Genomic DNA, 18942 nt, shown 5'->3' with positions numbered 1-18942 from the left:
TTCCCCGTTTGGCATAACGGAAACCAGACGGATCCGTTATGATTGCCCATAGACTTCTATTATGACGGAAAGAAAAACTTTACAATACAAGTCTATGGGCACTGGACTCCTGCATAATAGAAACCAGTACAGATCCATTATGCTGCCCATAAACTTGTATTATAAAGGATCAAAACGGAATGCATCTTATAGGCTTCCATTTTGACTTTCGTCATATGGGTTCCGTTATTTTCCGTTATAATCATGTTTTAACGGAAAACAATAATGGAATCCATAACGGTAATGTAAACCCGGCCTAAGCCAGTTCTACTTTACACCAGTTTGATAAATGACCCCATAATTGCCTCGCTGACTTGACTGCCCTCATACAGTGCCTTGCAAAAGTATTCACCCCATTGACTTTTTTAGTATTTTGTTACATTACAGCCTTAAATTCAATGTTTTGTTAATCTGAATATTATGTGATGGATCAGAACACAATAGTCTAAGTTGCTGAAGTGAAATGAGAAAAATATGTAAATAAAACTATTGTTTAGAAATAGAAAACAGAAAATTGGCATGTGCGTATGTATTCACCCTCTTTGTTAGGAAGCCCATAAAAAGCTCTGGTGCAAACAATTACCTTCAGAAGTCACATAATGACTTGAAATTATGTCCACCTGTGTGCTATCTAAGTGTCACATGATTTGTCATTACATATACTCACTTTTTTTGAAAGGCCACAGAGGCTGCAACACCTAAGCAAGAGGCATCACTAACCAAACACTGCCATGAAGACCAAGGAACTCTCCAAACAAGTAAGGGACAATGTTGTTAAGAAGTACAAGTCAGGGTTAGGTTATAAAAAAAATATCCAAATCTTTGATGATCCCCAGGAGCACCATCAAATCTATCATAACTAAATAGAAAGAACATGGCACAACAGCAAACCTGCCAAGAGACTGCCGCGCACCAAAACTCACAGACCGCGCAAGGAGGGCATTAATCAGAGAGGCAGCACAGAGACCTAGGGTAACCCTGGAGGAGCTGCAGAGTTTCACAGCAGAGACTGGAGTATTTGTACATAGGACGACAATAAGCCGTACGCTTTATAGAATTGGGCTTTATGGCAGAGTGGCCAGAAGAAAGCCATTACTTTCAGTTAAAACAAAAAGGCCCGTTGTGAGTTTGCGAAAAGGCATGTGGGAGACTCCCAAAATGTATGGAGGAAGGTGCTCTGGTCTGATGAGACTAAAATTGAACTTTTCAGCCATCAAAGAAAACGCTATGTCAGGCGCAAACCCATCACATCACCCAAAGATCACCATCTCCACAGTGAGACATGGTGGTGACAGCATCATGCTGGGGGGACTGGGAAACTGGTCAGAGTTGAGGCAAAGATGGATGGTGCTAAATACAGGGATATTCTTGAGCAAAACCTGCACCACTCTGTGTGTGATCTGAGGCTAGGACGGAGGTTCACCTTCCAGCAGGACAATGACCCCAAACACACTGCTAAAGCAACACTTGAGTGGTTTAAGGGGAAACATGTAAATGCGTTGGAATGACCTAGTCAAAGCCCAGATCTCAATCCAATAGAAAATCTGTGGTCAGACTTAAAGATTGCTGTTCACAAGCACAAACCATCCAACTTGAAGGAGCTGGAGCAGTTTGGCAAGGAGGAATGGGCAAAAATCCCATGTGATTGCCGCAAAAGGTGGCTCTACAAAGTATTGACTTTAGGGGGGTGAATTGTTATGCACATTGACTTTTTCTGTTTTTTTTTGTCCTATTTGTTGTTTGCTTCACAATAATAATAAAAAAAAACATCTTCAAAGTTGTCGTCATGTTCTGTAAATTAAATGATGCAGATCCTCGAACAATCCATGTTAATTCCAGGTTGTGAGGCACCAAAATACGAAAGAAGTCAAGGGGTAAATACTTTTGCTAGGCACTGTAAGTCCCACAGACCTTACTAGAGAGAAACAAGCAGAAGTACGTCTGCCTCACTACCCTGCCACCAGACCCCGCTGAGGAAGGTCGTATTAGACCGAAACGTCCGGGAATTATGTCTCATGTGGCTATATACTAATGATGTACAAATTATTTACTCTGGATGTATACAAATGATAATCTGCAAAAAGAATAAAATGTAAAAAAGAATTTGCACAAAATTTTTTGGGGAGTGCCGTGGATTAACTTTATACTGTTCAACCACTCTCACAGGCACCCACACTGGATCCAAGGTGTGCGGAGTACATATTTATTCAATGAACAGGCGTAGTGATATCATACGTTACCACGCACAGGATTTTGGCTGAGATCTTTAATCAAGATGGCTGGCCCCTCGCAAGCAAATGGAGGAGGTAAGTGTGATTTATTTTTTTTTATTTTTTTTCCCACTATTTAAAGTTAAATCGATTCGCTACCACAAAGCACAAGGAAATTCGGATCATATTCCATTTAGTTGGATTTGATTCGCTCATCTCTAATCATTATATTCACACTATGAAAATCATATTATATAAAAGATTAACCCCTTACCAAACCAAATACAATTGATACTTGTTAGACCTCACCTGTATCACCCGGTTTATAGATCGCTTTATCAGTTTGTATTATGCATGATTTTATTTGCATAAGGACAACCTTCTTGCTCTCATCCACATCAATGTGATCTCCATGTGCAGTCAGATGAAGTGACCAGACCGATAGATCTTCTTTAATGACAGGAACCTAAAATGAAAAAAGAAAAGGAAATTTGTGTTTTTTCGGCATCAATTCCCTGTTTTTTAAACTTTAGAGGCTATGCACTTCTCTATGGCTAGTTAGAAAACCCACACAGATACAGTTTATATATATATATATATATATATATATATATATATATATATATAGTATATATTTGTATAACTTTTAGGCTCATTCTGGCTGGACTCATTTTTCCCTCACATTATACACTGCTCGTTTCCATGGTTACAGACCACCCTGCAATCCATCAGTGGTGGTCATGCTTGCACACTATAGAAAAAAAGCGTCAACCTCCCTGGTAGCCCGGACCGTGGGAACGCAGATAGGTTGGTGTTTTTTCCTATAGTGTGCAAGCATGACCACCACTGATGGATTTCAGGGTGGTCGTAACTAGAGATGAGCAAATTTTTCAAAAATTTGATTCGCTGGTTTGCCAATTTTTGGGGGAAAACTTTGTTTCGATACAAATTTATTTGCGGCGAATCGCGTTACAAAATGGCTATTTCCTGGCTGCAGAGAGCCTTCATAGTGGTGTAGAACACTGTGCCTTGCAGTAACACGCATAGGGAGTCTGCTTTGGTAGTAAAATAATACTGTGAGTCTGTATGACATACAGATGACGTAGCTCTTAGAATCACTGCACACTTCATTTATTGTCACGATCAGTGGAGGGGGAAAACTCCACACTATACACAGGAGGGAAGGGGATCAGAAACTGGGCCTGGAAACTAGGGAAGAAACAGGTCACCTCCTTGAAGGTAGGACTATTCATATGCTATATACCTAGGCCCTTATATCCCTATAAGGCCCTGGAATGAGGTTAGGACCAGAGACAACCCATTCCTCCCCAGATGGACGAATGGAAGTCTCTGTCTCAGGCCCAGATACAAACAATAGGGAATATAACAAACACAAAACAATTAGAACAGACAAGACTTATCTGAAAGTAGGAAACTGGCAACTCCAGAAGCACCACAGAGTACAACCAACCAGCTACTTAGAAGGCAGGAATATATCACTGAGCGTAAACCCCTAAAATTTAACTTTTAATAATATTCAGATAAAATAATAACCAAACCCAAAAACTCTTATATATATATTATAAAGATAAAATAGCCTAATATCTGATGCCTACACTCAAGATACAAAAGTCAGCGTAGTACATACATCATATTATACAGCAGCAGAGAACAGTGTTTTATGCTAGTAGGGACACCTAGGGTCTTTGAGGGTTTAGCCACCGAGAAGTGGGGTGTTCTGGGTGCTCTGCTTTTAGGCAGGGGTAGCCGGAAGGGACAACTCAGAGAGAGAACATCTTCCCAACCTCATTTCTTTGGCTGCTGGCCTACAGACCACCTGGTGACAAGTAACCGTGAGTCCTTCAATATCTAGAGACCACCTGTTTACAAGTAACCATGAGTTTTTAAAACAAACAACCTCTGGTTATTTAACTGCATGTTCCAAGTTCTATCAAATGTGCAGACGTTATGCTGGTTACTGTTCTCTGCTGCTGTATAATATGATGTATGCACTACATTGACTTTTGTATCTTGAGTGTAGGCATCATATATTAGGCTATCTATTTTATCTTTATAATATATATAAGAGTTTTGGGGTTTGGTTTTTATTTTATCTGAATATTATTAAAAGTTAAATTTTAGGGGTTTACGCTCAGTGATATATTTATATTCCCCCCTATGCAAGTGCATCTCGCATTCCTGTGATTAGTTAGAAGGCAGGAAGAAAATCTATAAACCGCACCTCCAAGAGTGAGAAGCTGCAACTTATGGGAAAGGTAGTTTAGCAACAAGCAACACCTGAAGCAAGGGGTGTCGCATTCACCAAAACACAAACACAATAAGATCCACAGTGAACTTGTCAATTTAACCCACGAGTTGCCAGTCTCTCCGATCTCCTGGTACCTGCCATGGGAACATCCGTGGCACTTATTTGGGCAGTCACGGGGCCAAAACTGACCAAACAACTCAAGTATGAACTCAGTCTTACAGGTCGTTGTTAGTGCCAAGAAGAAGCGCACTCCTTTTACACAGTCGTCAGCTGATTCCACATCGATATCTACAAAACCTGTTCTATTAAACGCTTATACAAGTAGAGGACCCAAAGACAGAGTGGAGAGGTTGTCAGCAGTAAGTTTCTGTTGGCGTCACTAATTATTCTGCCCTTCCTCTGATCCGTCAGAACAATAACCCACAAAAAACGGATCCTGTCTGGGGAGCATCCGCCTTCACTCAGTCAGCATTTGGTCAGTAATCGATCAGTATTGCTAATGCCAAAAAAAACAGGACTGGATACAAAACAGAGATGACCAGTGAATGGAATTTTTGAACGTCTTCTGTGTTTTGTACCCACTCCTGCTTTTGGCTACCAAATCACAAGCCAATTCTGATGGGACCATACCAGCCTTACAGCCGCTACTCAGACAAGATCCGTTGTGCGTCTAATTTCTCCTTCTTTCTGACAAGAAATTTGAAAAACGGCTCCAGAAAGCAATTTTCGTCCTCTTAAAAACTTGTGCCACTCTGTGGCCTCCTCATTACGATTAAGGACGTATTGTCTGAAACGCGTAAATGAGCACTGCATATGAAGTGACTGTATCTGCTGTTGAATATAATGAATTAAAGGAGAAGATTTTAAGAGGACGAGAATTGCTTTCTGGAGCTGTTTTTCTACTATTTTCTACTTTACAGTACCTGGGGACTCACCCAAAGGCTCCTGAATACGGGTATAAAGGCCAGATACAATGTGAGCTGGAAAAAAGTGTATTTATTGAAATCAGATCAGAAGAAGGGTCAAATAAATTATGATTTCAGCCAGGCCGAAAGGCAAAATAGTGGCCCAGTCATGAAGTGGAGAGGGTGGAAACAGCATGAGAAGTCCACAGAGTGGCCCTATGACATAGTTGTGAGGTGGAAACAGCATGAAGAGACCACAGAGTGGCCCAATGGCATAGTCTGGGGGTGGCGGCAGCATCAGGAGGAGGCCACAGAGTGGCACAATGACAGAGTGTGGATGTGGTGGCAGCAGCAGCATCATGAGGAGGCTACAGAGTGGCACAATGACAGTGTGGAGGTGGCAGCAGCATCAGGAGACCACAGAGTGGCAAGGTGAGCATTTTGCATCAGATGTGTGGCATCAGGCGGGTGACAGCATCAGAATAGTAGCTGAGGCAGGTAGCTAGAAGAAACCGGTCTCTTTTGTCAAAGTGTTGGTGTGGCACCATGGATGATCTAGTCTGATGCATCAGGCATTGGTGGGTGGAAATCCTGGCTGATCTACACCTGATTCATCTTGAGAAAGGTCAGTGTATCCACATTTTGGGTGGACAGGAAAGTTCTTCTTGGGGTAACTATGGTCCCCACCGCACTAAATACCCGCTCTGATACCACACTACTGGCTGGGCAGGACAGCTTTTCCAGGGCAAACTCTGCCAGTTGCGGCCACAAATCCAGTTTGGCTGCCCAGTAGTCCAGCGGATCTTCAATATGGGGTAGCAGGGTGCTGTCCAAGTATGCCACCATCTGCTGGCTCAGGTCCTGCTCCAGGTCTAGCTGCTGCTGCTGATGAGTAGGCGGGTGAAAAAAGCTGCTCATCAGCGACTCTAGACTCAAGTTGCTGCTGATGGAGCTGGAACTGCTCCTACCCCCCACCCTGCCACAGCAGCCATGGCAGAGGAATGTGAGCGCAGAGGGCCGTCCCGGTCAGACCTGCGAGAGGATGGACGATGGCGCAGATAGGCATTCGCCAACTCACTACATAGGATGTCTCTATAGTAGGTCAGTTTGTCCTCCCTTTCAGCAGGTGTAAAAAAGGCCCCCTTTTTGGACTGGTAGCAAGGGTCCAGCAAGGTGGAGAGCCAGACGTCATCCCTCTGCCGAATGGTGACAATTTGGCTGTCACTATGCAAGCAAGTGAGCATGCATTGGACCATTTGTGCAAGTGACTGGGAGGGAATCCCTGCTTCCATCTCCACTGCATACTGCCACGATGTGTCTTGGTCCTCTGCCTCGTGTTCCTCATCGCCTTATAGATCCTCTGGCTGCTTCTGCTCCTCCTCTCCTGTCACCTTAGTGGAAAAACCACCCATTTTGCTACACATTGCTTGTTCTCTGATGTCCTCCTCCTCCAGTTCAGCCTCCACAGGGCTCATGTGGCCTTGAGATCAAGGCGCCATGTCTCCAGTCCCCTAACCAGTCAGATTTACCAGCATCTGTTCCAGGACATGACGCAGTGGAATGACGTTGTTCATCCTGTAGGCCTGGCGACTGACAAATAACGTGCCCTCCTCAAAGGGCCTAAACAATTGGCAGGTGTCACACATGAGCTGCCACTGGCTGACATCAAAGTTACATAGGGGAGAACTCCTGTACGTTTCGGTCATCAAGAAATCGTTTATGGCCTTTCTCTGTTCATACAGTTGGTCCAACATATGGAGAGTGGAATTCTGGGTGCAAACGTTGCATATCAGCCTATGTTGGGGGATGCCGTTCTGCCGCTGCAGCTCAAGGAGTGTGTGCTTTGTGGTGTACGAGTGGCTGAAGTGCTTGCAAAGTTTCCTTGCAATTTTTAGGATGTCTTGCAGATGGCTGGAAGACATCAGGAACCACTTGACAACCAGATTGTACACAAGTGCCATGCAAGGTGCATGGCTCAGCCCTCCTTGACGCAGTGCCGACACCGTGTTCTTCCCATTGTCGGTCACCATGGTTCCTATTTGAGTTCCCGCAGAGAAAGCCAGGAATTTGTTTCTTGATAAAGGACATGTAGCAGTTCCTCCCCTGTGTGACTCAGTTCGCCCAGGCTAACGAGGTGCAGAACAGTGTGACACTGCCATGCCCTGCACATGTGGTATGCTGGAGGGACCCTGTGACTTGTCCCTGCAGTGGAGGCTGAAACCACGGTGGAGGATGAGGAGGCGGAGGTGGACATTGTCGCAGGACCAATGTGAGAACCAGCGTGAGAACGTGGAGGCGGAAGTGGTGTCACCTGGCCAAGTTGCTGATGTGGCTGTGCAGGAACCACATTTACCCTGTGGGCAGTAAAGGACACGTTTTGTCCCTGACCGTAGTTACAGCTCCACACTTCGGTGCTGCTGTGCACTTTGGCACACTCTGACAGGCTCAAGGACTGGCCCACCTTCTGTTCTACATAGGTGTGCAGGGCTGGTATTGCCTTTTTGGCAAAGAAATGAAAGCTTGGGACACTCCACCTTGGCTCAGTTCTCTGAAAGGTGCAGAGTCCACCACTTGGAAAGGGAGGGACTGCAGCACCAGTAACTTGGACAGGAGCACATTCAGCTTCTGCTCCATTGGATGAGTGCAAGCATACTGTTGTCTCTTGGCAATCGCTTCGGTAATCGATTGCTGACGGAATGACTGATGAGGAGTAAGAGGAGGAGCAGGACATCAGGACCAGCAGATTATGGGAAGGACAGACAGCTCCCTTCGGCTGATGTGGTGGAGCCTTGACTGCCTGAAACCGGGTGCATGCCTCTGGGTGATGCACCGGTTGCTGCGGCAGGATAGACCACCACATCTGAGCCACAGTTCTCCCAGGCCACTTTATGGTGACGCTGCATATGTTGACGCAGGGCCGTGGTGCCATCATTGGCACCCTAGCCACGCTTCACCTTCTGCCCACAGATTCTACAAATGGCCATGTTCACCTCCTCCGCCGGCTTAACAAAAAACTGCCACACCGCAGAGTAAGTGATTTTACCCCCAACACTACGCACTGACTGACTGCTACTGCTGCTGCTTCCGTGAACCTGTGCACTACTTCTTTCCGGCCAGGTAGGCTCCTGCGAAGCGTGTGGTCTACCCTGGGCATGTTTCGCTACCGACCTCCTACTGCTGCCACCCTGCTGACTCCCGGCCATGCTAGCGACTTGCTGGCTCTGCTGCTGCCTCACAGGCAAGCTGCCACTCTCTTCTCTCGATGATGAAGCCCCTTCGTCACCTGGCTCCCAAGTGCGATCTGCTACATCATCATCATCATCGAGTACTGTCTGCACGTCAATGATGTCCTCCTTAACCGTCTCTAGGTCAGGAGCCTGACCGCTTGCAACACCAGCTCCCACGCCACTCTCCTCATCACTACTTGGCTGGCCAGTGGCTGCTAGTAGCTCGTCCTGGCTGAAAAGTGGGGCTGAGCCCACAGCATATAATACTTCTGTGGCTGAGGAGACAGAAAAGAACAGAGGCAGGTTGAGGACAGGTGAGGGCAGAGGGACTGCTCCCAGGCCATGCCAACTAAGGGTTGTGTCTGACAAACCCACTGACTTTTAGCTGGGGGTGTCTGATGTCAATTGGGACGAAGTGGATGACCCAGGCTGTAACCTCCCCTACTGAACCCTGTTCAACATAAATGCTGTGGAATGATTCCTCCCTATCCTATTCACCTTGAATAATCTTTCACTCCACTTGTAAATCGCTTTTTCAGCACTTTAAAGTCTTTTCTATCACTGTCCCTAGCGCCTGCTGACGTCTCTCCCTGCACTCAGTACACTGGAAAATGGCAGAATCTAAGATGGCTGCCGCTATTTATAGGGCTGTGACATCACAGGGCTGGCTGGCTGCTGATTGGCTGCATGCATGCATGGCATTATGGGTGATCCTGCCTTACCAGAGTTCCATTCTCCATGTCCTCACACATGCAGCAGCCATTTTAGGAAAAAAAATTTGATTCGTTACCACGAAGCGAGAGGAAATTCGGCTTCAGTGAAAATCAATTTTTTTCTGAAATTCGGATCGAATTCCACTTCATCAACTTCGATTCGCTCATCTCTAGTCGTAACCATAGAAATGAGCAGTGTATAATGTGATGGAAAAATTAATCAAGCCATCAAAGGAAGCAAAATCGATAATAACAATACATTAGTAAGTGCCTTGTATTAACTTTCTGTACATGATAAATGCCATTTGCTGAAGTGAGACAAGCCCTTTAATTATCTTGTTGTTCTACTGTGGACACTGGACACAACAGCGAGGCTCCTGCAGAAACCCATTGTTTTACAGCCAGACATATGACTGAGGAGGAGGGGATTCATGGCTGAACATGCAGCGGCCTTCCTTGTAATAATGAAGACTGCACTGTATAGTCCTTCTTCATTGTTAATGGCTGCATGGCACCTTTGAACAAGGGCTGTTCTCTGAAAGGTGCAGAGTCCACCACTTGGAAAGGGAGGGACTGCAGCACCAGTAACTTGGACAGGAGCACATTCAGCTTCTGCTCCATTGGATGAGTGCAAGCATACTGTTGTCTCTTGGCAATCGCTTCGGTAATCGATTGCTGACGGAATGACTGATGAGGAGTAAGAGGAGGAGCAGGACATCAGGACCAGCAGATTATGGGAAGGACAGACAGCTCCCTTCGGCTGATGTGGTGGAGCCTTGACTGCCTGAAACCGGGTGCATGCCTCTGGGTGATGCACCGGTTGCTGCGGCAGGATAGACCACCACATCTGAGCCACAGTTCTCCCAGGCCACTTTATGGTGACGCTGCATATGTTGACGCAGGGCCGTGGTGCCATCATTGGCACCCTAGCCACGCTTCACCTTCTGCCCACAGATTCTACAAATGGCCATGTTCACCTCCTCCGCCGGCTTAACAAAAAACTGCCACACCGCAGAGTAAGTGATTTTACCCCCAACACTACACACTGACTGACTGCTACTGCTGCTGCTTCCGTGAACCTGTGCACTACTTCTTTCCGGCCAGGTAGGCTCCTGCGAAGCGTGTGGTCTACCCTGGGCATGTTTCGCTACCGACCTCCTACTGCTGCCACCCTGCTGACTCCCGGCCATGCTAGCGACTTGCTGGCTCTGCTGCTGCCTCACAGGCAAGCTGCCACTCTCTTCTCTCGATGATGAAGCCCCTTCGTCACCTGGCTCCCAAGTGCGATCTGCTACATCATCATCATCATCGAGTACTGTCTGCACGTCAATGATGTCCTCCTTAACCGTCTCTAGGTCAGGAGCCTGACCGCTTGCAACACCAGCTCCCACGCCACTCTCCTCATCACTACTTGGCTGGCCAGTGGCTGCTAGTAGCTCGTCCTGGCTGAAAAGTGGGGCTGAGCCCACAGCATATAATACTTCTGTGGCTGAGGAGACAGAAAAGAACAGAGGCAGGTTGAGGACAGGTGAGGGCAGAGGGACTGCTCCCAGGCCATGCCAACTAAGGGTTGTGTCTGACAAACCCACTGACTTTTAGCTGGGGGTGTCTGATGTCAATTGGGACGAAGTGGATGACCCAGGCTGTAACCTCCCCTACTGAACCCTGTTCAACATAAATGCTGTGGAATGATTCCTCCCTATCCTATTCACCTTGAATAATCTTTCACTCCACTTGTAAATCGCTTTTTCAGCACTTTAAAGTCTTTTCTATCACTGTCCCTAGCGCCTGCTGACGTCTCTCCCTGCACTCAGTACACTGGAAAATGGCAGAATCTAAGATGGCTGCCGCTATTTATAGGGCTGTGACATCACAGGGCTGGCTGGCTGCTGATTGGCTGCATGCATGCATGGCATTATGGGTGATCCTGCCTTACCAGAGTTCCATTCTCCATGTCCTCACACATGCAGCAGCCATTTTAGGAAAAAAAATTTGATTCGTTACCACGAAGCGAGAGGAAATTCGGCTTCAGTGAAAATCAATTTTTTTCTGAAATTCGGATCGAATTCCACTTCATCAACTTCGATTCGCTCATCTCTAGTCGTAACCATAGAAATGAGCAGTGTATAATGTGATGGAAAAATTAATCAAGCCATCAAAGGAAGCAAAATCGATAATAACAATACATTAGTAAGTGCCTTGTATTAACTTTCTGTACATGATAAATGCCATTTGCTGAAGTGAGACAAGCCCTTTAATTATCTTGTTGTTCTACTGTGGACACTGGACACAACAGCGAGGCTCCTGCAGAAACCCATTGTTTTACAGCCAGACATATGACTGAGGAGGAGGGGATTCATGGCTGAACATGCAGCGGCCTTCCTTGTAATAATGAAGACTGCACTGTATAGTCCTTCTTCATTGTTAATGGCTGCATGGCACCTTTGAACAAGGGCTGTTGCTGGTATGGGGTTTGGCTGGTTTGGACAATATGCATATTATTGCTGTTCTGACCTGCAATCTCCTGCAGGTTATTTAACAGTAATCATATAATGTTAATCGCCTCTGGCATTCCCGCTTCTCCAACCCCAGCGCTCTCCTGCCCTACAGGTGGGAGTCCTTCTTCTGCCATCTGCTTTTCCATATCATCTAATATCGAGAATATGTCATCAGGAACATCCAGCTCCCCCTCTTTTTGCATGAGGAGGATGGTGATCATCAAGACCTGGCCCCCCCAAAGGGGTGCAGACTGGATGGCACGCTGGCTGTGGAATAATAAAGGCTTCCATCTTAATGGTATTAAATTGCATATTTTAGTTTATGCTGATGAAGGAATAAGTAAATGCAGAAATAAATAAATAAAACTGACGCAGAATGACTCTCCCTGCACTCTCCCTGCACTCTCCCTGCACTCTCCCTTCTCCAATATTTTTCTATTAATCGTTTTCAGCCACACTGTCCCTAGTGCATGAGCGCTTGCCACATCTCTCCCTATGCTCATCTCACAGGACAACGCAGGATGAGGGTTTTATAGGGCTGTGACATCAAAGGGGCTGGCTATCAGTGGATTGGCTGGCTGCACGGCATTATGGGTGATTTCACATTCTCAGGCTTCTTACTTTTGCTTTGAAACATGTGTAGCCCAAATTTTAGGAAAATGGATTTGTTGTGTGAGGAAATTCATATTCATTGTGAATCGAAGTCTTCCTAAACTTCGTACCGCTCTCCGCTTCAAATGCTTCGCTTCACTGAACAATACGATACATGGTGTTTATTTCTATATTAAATGCTAGACACTGTTGTGATTACCATATTGAATACTATATATAGATCTGACTCCCATACTGAATACCATACATGTTTCTGATTTCAATATTGAAAAAATATACATAGGTCTGATTTTCATTTTTAAAACGTTATTGCTGATTACCATATTGAAAATTATACATAGATCTGATTACCATTGAATACTTTACAAGGTTCTAATTACTATACTGAATACCTCATGTGGTTCTAATTAGCATTGAATACATTATATGGCTGAGGTTCTCATATTAAACACTATATGGGAGATTTAACAAAGCTCTGTGAAATCTTATTGGTGCTGTGGGAAACTAAGACACTTTTTCTTTACACAAGCTTTGATAAATCCCCACCCCTATATATTGTTTTCCAGTCAATACTTTATGTTTTCAAATAATTGTACTCTAAACACTATTTCCAGAGATTTCCAGTCGCAACACAGTGGATGAAACGTCTACTTCCGGCGGCTGCTGATCGGGAGGGGTCAGGTGTCAGACCCCAATTGATCTGATATTAATGACCTATCATTCATTATACCATATAGATTATACAAACCTGGAAGTGATAGCACTTGGAATAGTCAGGGGCGTCTATTTTCTCTTCAGCCACAATATGAACTTGGTCATCTTTCTTCAGCTCTAATTTTAAATCAACAGCACCCGTCAGATCAAGGAAGGTGACACAGACTTTCTCCTCAATCCCCTGTACTAGATTTACAGGGAAGGTGATGACATAATGGCTGTAAGGATACAAAAACATTGACAATGGCTATTAGAAAATTCTGTGGAAATCAGATTAACAATGGAATTGATATCTTGTTTTACATAAAATGTTACTTGAGTTGTGTCAAGTTAAAGGGAATCTGTCACCTGCTTTTACAATTTTTAGCTGGCACCATCGCTATGTTGACTAAAGTACCTTATTCCCTGCAGTCTTCTTTTTACTTATTTTTGTTTTGTAGTTTTGATATAAAAGCGATTTTTATGTTATGCTAATTAGGGTCCAAGGTGCCCAGAGGGGCGGCCTGCACCTGCGCGATCATCAACCTCCTGAGGGCAACAGCCTCAAAAGTCTCACTGGGCATGCGCCGAGCCCAGTGATGTGACCTGAGCGCTGTTGCCCTCAGGACGTTGATGAAGTAAAAAGAAGACTGCAGGGAATAAGGTACTTTAGTCAACATAGCGATGGTGCCAGCTTAAAATGGTAAAACCAGTTGACAGATTCCCTTTAATAACTTACAGCAGTGGCCTCCATTCCACGGCTCTCGAGCTGTTGCAGAACTACAACTCTTAGCATTTCCTGACAACAAGAGAACCCCAGATTTGGAGAATACTGAGGCACAGCATACATGCATTATTGACTCAATAATAAAACACATTGAAGGCACGTCTTAGCTATTTACTCTACTCATACAGTATACCATAACTGGAGATGGGCAAATTAATTCAAAAATTCTGAAATTTGACATCAATTTTTTTAAATGTTATTATTCTTCCAAGCCTGAATTTTTTGTGATGAGAGAGTGAGAGAGAGAGATTTGCTCATCTCTAAGCATAACTTAGCCACAAATAATAATTGCTAATTTAGATTGGTCAGTATCTTACGGTTCGGATGCCAATGTGAGAGATGAGCTGAAGATTGCCAGGCAAACGGATACCGAGAGAAGCCACATGTTGGACAATATGCCCCTGCCACTCAGTCTGGAAAAAATGTTCTCCCTTATAACAATGAGAGATAAAGGAGGAGCCAGAATGTGTCCTATGTCTGACAATCTGGTTGGAGATGGGGTGAATGTTAGGAGATTTCAGCATAGCTCGTGACCTCTTATCTATTGTGAAACTTGTGTAGATGACCAGGAGCCAATTTACATTGTTTGCTTTGTGAAATTTTCAATTCATCTTGCTGTACAGTGATTTCAAACATCAAGGACATCAAAGCTCTAGGTATACAAAATTTCTTTTTAAAGTTATATATATTCAGCAGACTGTTTGTTTCTTATATTAACAAGTATCATATGCACATCCTAGGGGAATAAAAACTAGGATACTCTTGGAAGAATATGTGTAAATTTGTATAACTAAGGGAGAGTTCACATCACCATTTTTTTCTGTTCTTTTGATACATCAGAAGAACAGAAAAATAAAGGAAAAAAAATGGATCCTCTGCATCAGTCAGTGGCGTACCTCCAATAGAGGCAGACCACGCAGCTGCTATGGGGCCCTAATGGGAAAAAGGGGGCCCGCAGTGGAGGATAGGCCCTGCCCACTAATTACACTGATATAGCTACTACCTGTTAAAATAGAATGCAAGAAGTGGAGAAGGACCTTTGGTGATGTCATCAACCATGTGACCAGTGCAGAGCCCTGGTGAAAGACCTATGTGACATTCTGCAGATTCTGAGGAGTGTATTAGGCTTTGTTCACATCTGTGCTGGTGACGTTCGCTGTTCTGCCATCATAGGATCACAACAATGAAAATCGCCATAGTTCTGGATCTGGTGCTTCATGGACAACACCTGATGGATCCCGCTGACCATGATGAGATCTGCTAGGTTTCCATCTGCCAGGCTGTAAAATTGTGTCCAGCATTTATGGCCTGATCTGCGAATGAGGCCCCAACACAGATGTAATCAAAGCCTTATATGTTCTCTAGCATCATTATGATGTTCTGCAGCAGCTGAGGTGTGTGTTTTGAGGTTCTGCAGCAACTGAGATGTGTGTTATGATGCTCTGCAGTGGCTGAGATGTGTATTACGAGGTTCTGCAGCGGCTGAGGTGTGTATTAGAAGGTTTTGCAGCGGCTGAGGTGTGTATTAGGAGGTTCTGCAGCACTGTTATGGGAGATCTCTGGATGGCACTGTTATGGGGATCTCTGAATGGCACTTTGATGGGGGGATCTGTGGATGACACATATATAGCATCTTATGCTATGTGCCATCCACAGATCCCCCCCCCATAACAGTGTCCGTGCAGTGTGAATGACCCCCAATACAGGGGCTAGGGGCCAGCATCTGGATTAGGAATGAAAGTGGGGACCGGTGCAGTCCCTGTATTCTAATGCACCGGCCCCGCTCACTGTTGTATAATCTTATCTAACCTGTAGGCATTGTTAAGATATAATAATCATGTGTAATCCATCTGCATTACTTACAACATTAAGTTCCATAGCAGAGAGGAGGGAGGAGGCAGGCCGAGAGGGCGGGCGGCGCGTCACTCATTACGTCACGCACCCGTGCCGCCTGCTTCATTCATAAAGTGGGCGGCGCAGGCGCATGATGTAGTGAGTGACGCGCCGCCCGCCCGCCCTCACGCCCTTCCTCCTCCCTCCTCTCTGGGATTTGTCGGATTAGAATTTTACTACATTTCGTCGGGATTCGAGTCCACAAATCCCACAAATCCAACAAGATTCGTCGTCCCACCTCTAATTAGGAGGATCTGCAGCGGCTGAGGTGTGTATTAGGACGTTCTGCAGCAGTCAGAGAAACATCAGTTGTGACTGGATTAAATCCTATTGTTTTCTGTCTCTGCACTTTGTAAAATGTCCCTGTCCTGTTCATCTGCCAGCACGCATCTCACTGTGACCTGACTGACCAGTCCAGACCTAACCTGAACCAGCAGCATCACCAGTCCAGACTCCAGTTCAGCTCAGCGAAGATCTTCCCCGGGCCCTGACTGCACTCTGCCAGCAGCACAAACAGTAAGTCACCATTGGGGAGGAGGTGAAGCAGGGGCACAGTCCATGGGGGAAGGATGGCACACTATATAAAGTAGCAGCAGTGGGCACAATCCATGAGGAAGGGTGACACACTATTTAAGAAGTAGCAGCAGCGGGCACAATTCATCGGGTAAAGTTTGGTAATCACTTGCGATCAGATTTTGGTATTCTGTTCCAGCATACCAGCAGAATACCAGAATCGCCAGATCCAGCATACACCAAACACTGCTGACACCTCCCGGATCCCTTTCACAATAATGGGGTCATTTGAGATCCCACATGCAGCATTATGTTACCCTTTGTTTTTGCCAGAATCTGCAACAGAGGCTTCTTTTGGAACCTCTGCAGCAGATGTGCACATACCTTAAAGGGCTTCTGTCACCCCACTAAAGTCAAATTTTTTTTTGGGCTACTTAAATTCCTTATACTGCGATTTATCAATATATAATGCTCTTACTCATTTTCGTTCATCAGTTTCTTTAAAAAACTGACTTTTATAATATGTAAATTACCTCAGCCGCATCCTCCTTTCATAAAGACGTCCCCTCCTCATGTTGATTGACAGGGCCAGCGAACGCACTCGTCCTCTGGCTAGCCCTGTCTGTGTTCAAAATCTGGCGCCTGCGTCGTACTGGTCTTCAGTCGGCGCAGGCGCACTGTGAGGAGGAGGACGCTTGCTCGGCCGCTCCATCCTCAATGCACCTGCACCGATGACGTCACATCTACACCCTGCGCAGGCGCACTGAGGCCAAGCAAGCGTCCTCCTCTCAGTGCGCCTGCGCTGACTGAAGACCAGTACGGCGCAGGCACCAGATTTTGAATGCAGACAGGGCTAGCCAGAGGACGAGCGCGTTCGCTGGCCCTGTCAATCAACATGAGAAGGGGGCGTCTTTATGAAAGCCGCCCTACTTGCTGGTAGAGAGGTAATTTACATATTATAAAAGTCAGTTTTTTTAAGAAACTGCTGAACGAAAATGAGTAGGAGCACTATATATTGATATATCGCAGTATAAGGAATTTAAGTAACCAAAAAAAAAATATGACTTTAGTGGGGGTGACAGAAGCCCTTTAAGGGGTGCTATGGGTCACTCACAAGGGGGCCCAATTCAGATTCTTACCATGGGGCCCAGTGATTTGTATGTATGCCCCTGGCATCAGTTATGCACATTTGACATCCATTTGAACCATTTCCATCTGAGATCTGTTTTTTTAATATGGAAAAAAGTCCAGCATGCAGTTTTCATCTAAAAAAACAAATGGATCTCAGGCAGAAATGGCTCAAAGGGATGCCAAATGTGCATAACTGATGCACAGGATCAATTTTTTTTCTTTGAAGGATCAAAAGAACAGAAAAATAACGGTGATGTAAACTCTTTGGAAGAGAAGCTAATTTGAATATGTATCCCAGAAACCCACAGGTTTGTAAATTAGCTTGTTTGACAAAACAGAAAAGAGAGCAAAACCTGTCTTATGCCAGCAGAAGTACTGTATCTTTTGCACTATAAGACGGAGGACAATAAGAAAAAAAATGTTTTATTGGGAAAAAAAAATTATTGGACCTCTGGTCATACCACCAATCAGACCCCCAAGGTTAATCAGACCTCAACTGAAAGCCTCGATAAGACCCCCAATGTTAATAAGACCCCAATAGGACCTCAGGTCAGACCCCCAATCAGATCTCAGCACAGACCTCAATGGGAATGACCCCGAATCAGACCTCAGATAAGAACCCCATGCCTCTCATCAGCCCCCATATGCCTTGCATCAGCCACCAGCAGCCTCATATCAGCTCCCATGCTTCTCACCTACCCACAGCAGCCTCTGTTTAGCCCCCAGTGCCTCTCATCAGCCCCCAGCAGTCTAATATCAGCCCCAATTGCTTCTCACCAGCCCCTAGAAGCGTTATATCAGTCCCTATTGCCTCTCGCCAGCCCCCAGCAGCATTATAGCAGTCACCAGAAGCCTTATATCAGACATCATTGCCACTCACCAGCCCCCAGACACGTTATAGCAGCCACAAAAAGCCTTATATCAGCCCCCATTGCCTCTCACCAGCCCCCAGCCACATTATGTCAGCCCCCATCAGCCTCATATGGAATAAAATAAATAAACACTTTCCTCTCCTGCTCCGGACTCCGCCACTCCTCTCCTTCAGTGCGATCCTCTTCATCCTGACGCCGGATGTGCTGTTAACCGGCGTGCACATCGTTAAGTTACAGAGCGCCCTCACGCTCTATAACTTAACGATGTGCATGCCGGTTAACAGCACATCCAGCGTCAGAATGAAGAGTATCGCACTGAAGGAGAGGAGCCGTGTCCAGAGCAGGAGAGGAAAGTGTTTAGTTTATTTTATTCCATATGAGGCTGATGGGGCTGATATAACATGGCTGGGGGCTGGTGAGAGGCAATGGGAGTACAGAGCCTTCACCGCTTCCCGGTACTCCGTTACTAATTAGTGCTTCCATAATGGTATTTGCCCCATAAGACACAGGGACATTGTTCCCCCACTTTTGCGTCTTATGGGGTGAAAAATATTGTAATATATGCAAATTGAATCTATTC

At 45.4% G+C, this 18942-nt stretch overlaps 1 protein-coding gene across 1 annotated transcript in view; it reads right to left on the bottom strand.

Annotated features, from left to right (window-relative positions):
• The window catches only part of LOC122939842 (alpha-2-macroglobulin-like protein 1), a 128320-nt gene extending 113898 nt beyond the window's left edge, over positions 1–14422 (bottom strand). Inside the window, exons 1-3 of the mRNA XM_044296032.1 lie at positions 14271–14422; positions 13222–13405; positions 2559–2715 (exon numbers count right to left, since the gene is read on the bottom strand). Of these exons, the coding sequence (XP_044151967.1) occupies positions 2559–2715; positions 13222–13405; positions 14271–14338 (409 nt within the window). The 5' untranslated portion in view covers positions 14339–14422. The remainder of the gene's footprint in view (positions 1–2558; positions 2716–13221; positions 13406–14270) is intronic.
• Between the last annotated feature and the right edge of the window lie 4520 nt (positions 14423–18942).

The sequence above is a fragment of the Bufo gargarizans genome, chromosome 6 (assembly GCF_014858855.1).
Source record: "Bufo gargarizans isolate SCDJY-AF-19 chromosome 6, ASM1485885v1, whole genome shotgun sequence".
NCBI lineage: Eukaryota > Metazoa > Chordata > Amphibia > Anura > Bufonidae > Bufo > Bufo gargarizans.
Note: the sequence above shows the minus strand (reverse complement) of the source record. Positions and strands in the feature narration are given on the sequence as shown.